Here is a 9,143-nt window from a genome sequence, read left to right as displayed (position 1 = left end):
TTGGATGGAAAATTCATTTGTGTGTTGTGATGGGAAAAAAATATATAATAAAAAGAAAACTATAAAAAAAAGAGAGAGAAGAGGATAGAGAAAGATAGCAAGTGAACAATAGAGAGGATGTTAGTGAGAAACAGATATGGTTTATTATCTGTTGATGATGACGTGTATAGTATTCTCAACTGGACTGGTCTGGGAAGTATTTCATGATGGGTGAAGTCTTTTAACAAGCAAAATGAGAAATAGTGATTGACTGTTTTAAAAAATTATAATAATAATAATTATTGGGAAATGCATGGAAAAGACATTGAATGATAAAGCGGGGAGATTGATGTCTCTGTATTGACTGACATGCATGGCATTCCCTTTTGAAAAAGCAAAGGAAGTCAATGTAAAGTTATATGTAATCCAATGTAATATAAAGAAGATTATGATGGTAATATAAATTAAAAAAAAAAAAAGAAGAAGTCTGCAACTTGGGCCAACAGGTGGTATGGTGGTGAAGGTGCTGGCCAACTGGAGTTCGAGTCCTGGACCTGACAGCTTGAAAAGTACAACAAATAAATAGATAAATAAATAAATACATGTTCAAAAAGAAAAAAAGAAACACATTGGGTATACGTGCATGTGTGCCTAAAAATCTCCAAAGGAGGGAGAAATGGAGGAGAAGGGATTGTAGTGTGACCGTTCCCCATTGGGGTGTTTTCTCCTTTCCATCTTTCTCTCTCACTGTCTCTCTGATTAATTTAGCTATGCAACCTCTGGCAAAAATTTTTAAAAAGCATGAACTGAGAACCTTTCAGGCTAGAGTTGGACTTCAGTATTTGCGTACACATGACTGTGGTGACTGTAAGGTAAGTGAGAGGAGAGAATGAAATCATATGAAGTTCTCTTACTGCTCCCAAAGCCCTTTGATGTACCACTAATCTGGTGTTACACTTACGCCAGGTGTTCATCTATATGCCAGGTGCCTAGATGATTTCATAAGTCATATGGTCCTGATAATCTTCCCTGTTCCCCATCTGTCTAAATATTCATGAACATCCATGTGGATTAGTCTACGTTATCTTCTATTCTGTTTAAAGTAGGATTAAAATCCTTCTTAGTTTCCAAAGGTAGACAATACATTCTCAGAATCTTTCTTAGATGAAGGCTAGTAAACCAAACCTTTCATTCATGAAAGTATATGCCCTCTTTAAGAGATCCAGGTTTTTGAGCAATTTCTGTAGGTTAAAATTTCTAGGTGATAGTGTAATTATTATGTTTTCCATGACCACGGGTAGCAAGTGACATAGACATCTAAAATTCACAATGAACAAGTAAATATTTGCACAGAGAGGGTTCAATTAGAATCCAGAATTAGGGTTAAAAGGCCATCTCACAATGAGACAATAAAATCCAAATGCATAGTATACTAAGATAAGTCAACAGTTAAAAAATATTACTATGCATACTTTTTCAGAAGTACCCATGGATTCCAGAATTATTTCACTCTACATGGATCTCAGCAATTGAATTCATTCCATTCTGTCCTCTGTAATAAAGTGCCACGAATTGAGTAACTTATGAACAATAGAAATTTATTTGGCCCATGAAACTGGATATGGGGATATCCAAGAGGGTGTGTGAATATCTGCCAATGGCCCATGCGCAGTGCTATCTTACATCAGAAGGCAGAAGGGCAAATGAGCACATGAAACAGAGAATGACATTCAAGTTGAACTTTATCAGTATTCCAATCCCATAGCAACTAATTCATTTTCATGATAGTGAGAAATCACCCACCAGGGGGGATGGCCATACCGCAATCCCTTCTCCTCCATTATCCTCTCGGGATCTTGGGCACGCACGCACGCACACGTGTCCAGCGTGAGTTTAAGCCGCCAGGTCCGGGACCCAAACCGCGGTCGACTACATGGGAGTCCAGCGACATAGCCATTACGCTAACTGTGGTCCAAGTAATCACGTTAATTCATTCTAGAAGGCTCAGCTCCCATGAACTAATCACCTCTGAAAGATCCTACCTCCCAGGATGGGGAGGTGGCACTGTGGTTAAAATACTGTGCTCCCACATGGCCATTAACAGTTTAAGTCTCATAAATGGCAGCTTCCATTCTAACTTTTCCATTCTCTCTCTCTCTCGTCTCTCTTTGGTCAAAGTTAATAATAATAATAGTAATAATTAAATAAATATTTTTAAATAATAATAATAATAATTAAATAAATATTTTTTAAAAACCAACAGATCAAAGATTCTACCTCATCACCATCACAATAACAATTAAATTTCACCTTGAGTCCTTTTGTCCTTAATGCCATACACCAGCCTGAGAGACAAAGGGAAAATGAGTGAGAGAGAGAAAGCAACCTCCAATGGGGTCTGGTCATGCTACAATTCTCTCTCTTCCAATTCTCTATCCTGTAGGGTCCTGAGCATAGTCATACCTGTGCTATTATGATTTTCAATTTAATAGGGAAGAGATCCAATTATTGGGTGTCCATGTGGGATCCAGCATCTTCGATACAGCTCTTTACTTCATCACTGTAAATGTGGGGTTGGATATCTCACCATTGATCTGAAATTTCATTTCCTTCTAACATTCAAAATATATGTATGCCATTATAACCTCAAGTCTTAACTCAAATTCAAGTCCACAGTTTAGAGTCACACTGAAGTCAGGTATGTTTGCATGCTAAGGTATGATTTTTTTCTGAAGAAAATTTTTTTTCTGACTTGTAGCCTGTGAAATAAGAAGAAATTATTTACTTCCTAAATAAAAATGATAGAAAAGACATAGGATAGTTCCAAAAAGTAGGAAATAGACAAGAAATGAGAGGCCACTGATGCCAAGTAAGCCCAACATCCAAAAAGAAAGCTGTCTTAAGTATTATTGTTGGAGAATAATCTCCTTTGACCCATATCTGACATTCTGAGCACACTGGTACAGAGGTCTTGCCCCAGTGGCTAGGCAGGTTTGGTTCTTACTTCTTCTCTCTTGAGCTGGAGTCTTGTGTGTATAACTCTCCCAGGCTGGCATTGCAGGTTGATAACTCTACAGTTCTGGGGTTTGTTAATTTTATTTATTTTTCTACCTTCATTGAGGTGTAATCTACAATTAATTACCAATTATGTTTGACAAATGACAATTATTTATCTTAAGTGTACAATTTGATGACTGGAATACATATTTGGACCCTTAACACATTACATAAAAAAATCAACTTGTAGTTATTCCCCGAACTTAATAAATATGGCCGCCTAGCTCTCACAGTACCACCATGCACTAGGCTTTGTTCTAATAAGAACCCTGTGTGATAGTTACAACCTGAGCAGACTCTCTGCAGTGGTTTTACTTCAGTATACCTAGCCTGTGCAGATACACCTAGGATATCCTGGACATTTTTTTGAAATGCATGTGGAAAAAGCCATATCACCACAGTTCTTATATTCATGAGCCTACAAAGCTAGCCACATATGGATGCTGCCCAGGCTTATATTGTTGGTGTAATGAAAGCCCTAAGATACAAAATTAATTAGAAAGAATAAAATGTAGAATAACATATAAATATTTATATGGGGGATTCTAAAAAGGAGAATAGAAACACAGGAAATGGGGGTCTGAGAAAAATACTTCATTCAAGAATTTTGTGTTGTGTGAATGCATTCGACATTTTTTAAATTAAAAATAATAACTCAAAGGTGAGTTGAGGCTATGTCAAACATCCTGATAAATTTAAAGATAGAAAACTGTAAATGACAGTATCAATTTTTCATCTCCATTAGGTAACATCATCACTTCTGAAAACAATCTTTTCTTTAGAGAAATGTTTATTTAGTCTTGTCCATTTTTTAATCAGGTTTTTCTTTCTTTTTTCTTTGCTATTGAGATGTTTGAAGTCCTTATATATTTGTATTTAACCCCTTATCACATCTATGCATTATGTTTCCTCTCATTTCCTAGGTTGCCTTTTACCTAGTTTATTGTTTCCTTTGTTGTGAAAAATCTTATTAGTTTATTGTGCTCCCACTTGTTTATTTGTGTTTTTATACTCATTGCCTTTGGTAGCATATCCAGAAAATCACTGAGTCACAGTCAGAAAGTTTACCCTTATGGCTTCTTTTAGTAGCTATATGCTTCAAGTCTTAGATTTAGGTCTTCAGTTCATTTAGAGCTGATGTTTGTATGTGGTATGAAATAAGGTACCAAAGGTAAACCTGTACCAAACCATCATGCTCTACACTTTAGATCTGTACAATTTATAATCATCAAACATACCTAAATGAAGGCAGAATATGTACACATTCTTTAAATTTGAGACCAACTGTTTATGTAATATGCTACTGAGCTCATTTTGCATAACACCTATCGAGGTTTTTTACTTCTACACACAATACCCAGCAGTATCACTCACTTCATAATATCAGAACAACCTTCATAACGATAAAGTTTTTATTTATTCTACAATAAATTAGCTCTTTACTCCATTGGTATCCAAGCCTAACTTCGAGATACAGACCTCCAGAAAGAGTAGGGCCCATTTTCTGAAAAATTAGAGATATTTGAATTTACTGAACAAAAGCACTGTTCTTTATCTTTTTTCAATATTAAAAATTATATTTTCGAGGCCAGCAGATAGCTAAATAGTTATGTCTCTGGACTACCATGTAGTCAACTGTGGTTTGATTCCCAATGCGTGGCATGCATGTCCAAGATCCAGAGAGGAGAATGGAAGAGGAGGATTGTGGCATAGCCATCGCCCTGGGGGAAGAATTTTCGGTTTCTGTCTCATTGTTTCTCTAGCAATCGCACATCCCCTTTGGCAAAATTTCTCTTAAAAAAAAAAAGTAAATTTTGAAGCAGATGGGAAACAGGAAAACAGCATTACCACTATCATCACCACTATCAATGTGAACCGAGTACATACACTAAACCTACAAGCTCATGAGGAGATGAAAGCTGTGAGAACAGAGGGCATCAAAGGAACCCAAAGAGAAAGGCAACCCTCACCCTCCCCATACCTTTTCTAACTGCATCCGTCGTCTTCAGCAGACCTATAAATACGGGCTGACTTCTCAATTGTCACATACTCAGGATCCTGCTCTCCCATCCTCCGGGTGACATCCAGTCATGAAGGCCCTTGTCTTTCTTGCTGCCATTTTCCTAGTGGCCATCCAGGCCCAGGCTGACCCACTTCCAGCAAGAACTGAGGAGGCTCTGGACCAGGAACAGTTCGGGGCAGAGGACCAAGATGTGCCTGTTGACTTCACAGGAGACGAGGGTTCTGCTCTTAGAGCTGCAGGTGAGAGTCACCAACATGGCAGAGTTACAGAGTTTAGAGAAGGACAGGAGACAGTTTCAGGTCTACAACTGCCTATATCATATAGGTTACTTCATTAAACATGTCTGGATTTTTATTTTATCATCTATAAATTGAACAGAGGGAGTTAAATATTCTAGGAGATTCTCTTTAGCCAAGACGTCTGATTTTATGATGTGTTGGTGAAATTCACTAGGTTTTAGATAAGAAGTGACATGCCTTTGTTTCTGGATATAAAATGGTAGCTTTAGGTCTGTGGAAAATATTTTACTCTATTGAAGAGCTTTTAGAATATGGATGGGTCTAAACATGTGTTGAGATGTACGTGTGATTGGAGCAGGAGCACAGGAAAAGGGTAGATAAAGGACAAAGAGACTCCTTGTGTATGGTGATCACTGGCCGCATATCTGTATCTATCTATCTATCCATAATGATCGGGATTTATTATGCTGGTGACAACATAATAAACCCACTCCAATCAACACAACTTCTCTTGGATTCTCTTTCCCACCTAACTCTGACCCCAGTACTCAATGACTGATGCTCTCCCTATGTCCCAGGTAAAAGAAGTACCTACAACTGCTCTTGCAAAAACGGCAAGTGTAACTTTCCTGAAATTCTCAAAGGGAAATGCACCATCAGTAACGTCTCCTTCAACCTCTGCTGCCGCCGTACATCAAGAACAGAGTAAAATGAGTTCAAATTTATTTTGTGACCTAGAAGGAAACTGATTTTACTCCTGTACCTCATCAACAATATCTTTCCTCCTTCACAAATAAATTCCTTGTAGCAAGAGCTCTGTGTTTGCTCTTCTTTGATGCTTGAGAATGCCATACACAGAACTTTTGGGGATGTAAGCACCAGAATTTTACTTCCATCTCCTGAAATGAATACTGATGCCAAATTCTAGGAATTTCAGTGAAAAATGCAGACTTTGATCAAGTTGAAATGAAAAATCAAATAATGTTGCTGACCTCTCTGTCTGCTTCTTTTAATTATGCCTTAGTTTTGAGTCAATTCACTCTCAAAGAATTTCCCCACATGTTAGCCAAGGCACTAATCATTGCCTTTAACTTTCCAGAGTCATTATATCTTTTCTTTGCAAGAAAAATCTGTTGTCTTTTCCAAAATATGGAATTTTTATTGAATAGACCTAGTTCACGCACCTAACATTATATCTTTTCTTTGCAAGAAAAATCTGTTTATTGAATAGACCTAGTTCATTCACCTAATTATTACTAAAAATTCAACCACACATTTATTATCACTGAAAGTCTCTTGTGTCACTGGGAATGGACACTGGTGCAAGCCATGAAAAGATAGTACTGGGCTGGACGGCTACAAATAGACATCAATGTCAGATATTTGTACATAATTCTAGATATAACAGTTTGCTTAAATCTCTGTGTTCTGCCAAAGTACTGATGTAGTCTACAAGAAACTAAAATCAATCTGTTCTAAGATGAGTTTAGACTTTTAGAGTCTGCTCGGGGACCCATGCAGAGGAACAGCCCAGTGGGTCTTAGGGAATGTCAGAGGGTCCCAGAGCTGCCTCTACCTGCTAGAATTTACAAAAGCACTTCAGAATTCGAGTCTCCAGATAAGCCAGGTAGGAATAGCAATCAAGTCTGCTCAGGCTGAGGGAACCGTGTCCCCCTGAGCACAGTCACATCAGGCATAGCCACAGTAACTTTAGTCCCAGATGTCACACTCATGGGAAGCATGACATTGGGATGCATGATGCAGACACTATGCTTTTCCTGTTTTTCCCAGAGTCCTCTGTCTCCCTGAACCCTCCCATATGTGGACCTCAAGAACCCTGTGCAATCCAGGCTGTAGGGTACAATTAGACCCTCTGGGTCTATTCATATGTGATCTGGTTGAGACAGGAACCTTTGACCAAGTTGTTTAGTTTGGATCCTTTATTTCCTGCTTCCTCTCTACATGACTATGAACAGTCTATTAACCATCCTATTCCTAATTTCAATGTTTGTAAAATTAGATATTCATCAAAGTATTGAATTATGGGATTATTCTGTAGAGTCAGTGTGTTAAGATACATGAATCACTTAGGAAAGCTTGATCACACAGAAGTAATGGTCTTACATGAGTTGGGAGGCTCTAAGCTGAAAGTGACTGCATAATACCATACCCAACAAAGTTCACTTCAATTGAAAGGTTTAAGGGAGGATTGGTGGTTTGTTTGTTTTTCATCCTTCAGGACAAATGCAAACTTTTGCCAGGTTGCTAAGTGGCTCAGTGAGAATTTCAAGGACCCAAGCTCTTCTTCTACTACACCCTCAATGCTGGGCTTTGTCCTCCATCTGTCATATTAAGACCCTGAAAGCTGCACAACATCAGACAATTCTTGACATAGCTAGAAACCAGTTAGGAAGGATTGTGACAAGGAGGTCATCTCTCCACAAGTACCAACTCTACCAACATATCCTTGTCAGGAGGGATCACATGGCCAGAAGCTGCTGAGCTGACAATGGGGCCCAGCCACATGCAGGTTTGACAGGCTCCACCACAGAGAAAGAAGGATCGAGTTGTTGGAGGGCTATGATGCAGAGCCTGCCCCATGGATCACTCTCTGTAGCAACTCTCACAGGGTGCACCCCACCGGTTAATTTCCTGAGTCCCCTGGACCTGGGCATTTCCAGCTGGTCAGTGGTGTGGGAAATAGCTATTTGTCAGCCTGAGCCATGGCCTAGTCCTGAGGTGGATGCTGTGGAATGTTATAGGATGTCATTGTCTGAGAGATTTCATGAGATTGTGGGGAAGATAGTGTCTCTCACAATGGACCTCAGATTAAAACACTTTTCCTGGAAAAATGCCATAGTCTGGACCAAAACACTTGTGTGAGCAATGACAGAAAAGAACAAGCTCGAGAGAAGGGGCTTCATTCATGTTTTCTGGCTGTGAACCAGGGTTTTCTGAATACTAAAGGGGACAGGGAATCACTAAGGCTAATGACAGACATTGACTGGCTGAGGCATCCATGGGAATTCAAGAGTATGGCTGTGCAGAGGAGCCAGACATCTCCGCCTCCAAGGATCATAGTGATTACTTTGTACTGGAACTCTCTTCAAGTATCTCTGTATGCTCTTCATAAAGCTCTCAATTGGGCCATTTATGGTTAGGGGATACTCTAATGTATACTTTTTGAAATTTTATTTTAAAAAATAAATATGGAAATAATAAAATACTGTATTATAAAAAAATGATATAAAAATAAATATGGAAATAATAAAATACTGTAAGTATTTTAAAAAAGTGATAGTCTATCATATATCATGTATCATATATACAAATTACGTATGTGTATGTATTATTTTCATGTATTTCTCTAATAATGTGTATATATATTTTTAACATATGTAGCATATTATAATTCATATAGTATACAAGAATATATCATAGATCTTATATATTAAATAACTTATAAATTAAATTACTAATAATTATATTTACATGTTTGTGTGTCTTTATTATTTGCAACACTTTTATTTAAAATATTTATGTAAATATTTTAAAAGATGATAGTCTTATAGTTAAAAGGAAACAAGAGGAGCCCCAAGAGGTGCACCATAAGGGACCAGGCAATAGGTAAGGGAATCCTCACTGGACATCCACGTCCAACCAGATGCCCAGACTCTGCAGGATCCATCCAGCTGGCACCCCTTCCACTCACCAAGATTCCAGGCCCGGTTTCTGCTCCAGAACTTAGTGTATCATAGTTCTTCACCTCTACCTCCTGAGATAACCCACCCCTCTCTCCACGGATCTCTTTTAAGTGCAAAGCTCTGGTTCTTTGGGGGTTTTTC

The 9,143-nt window shown here is 38.2% G+C and overlaps 1 protein-coding gene across 1 annotated transcript; it reads left to right on the top strand.

Moving 5' to 3' along the window:
* Positions 1–5,045: 5,045 nt before the first annotated feature.
* On the top strand, positions 5,046–6,111 carry LOC102498707 (defensin-5). The gene is made up of 2 exons (XM_027765461.1): positions 5,046–5,298; positions 5,877–6,111. The coding sequence occupies exons 1-2, from the start codon at positions 5,127–5,129 to the stop codon at positions 6,005–6,007; spliced, it is 303 nt and encodes a 100-aa protein (XP_027621262.1). The 5' UTR covers positions 5,046–5,126; the 3' UTR covers positions 6,008–6,111.
* Positions 6,112–9,143: the final 3,032 nt, after the last annotated feature.

Source organism: Tupaia chinensis, unplaced genomic scaffold, assembly GCF_000334495.1.
Source record: "Tupaia chinensis unplaced genomic scaffold, TupChi_1.0 Scaffold138390_1, whole genome shotgun sequence".
NCBI lineage: Eukaryota > Metazoa > Chordata > Mammalia > Scandentia > Tupaiidae > Tupaia > Tupaia belangeri.
This window is presented reverse-complemented; position numbering and strand designations above follow the sequence as displayed.

Excerpts from the sequence above, each read along its gene's own strand:
- LOC102498707 (XM_027765461.1), top strand. The coding sequence starts at position 5,127 with ATGAAGGCCCTTGTCTTTCTTGCTGCCATTTTCCTAGTGGCCATCCAG. Across the intron at positions 5,299-5,876 it reads TTCTGCTCTTAGAGCTGCAG|GTAAAAGAAGTACCTACAAC; the intron begins GTGAGAGTCACC and ends CCTATGTCCCAG.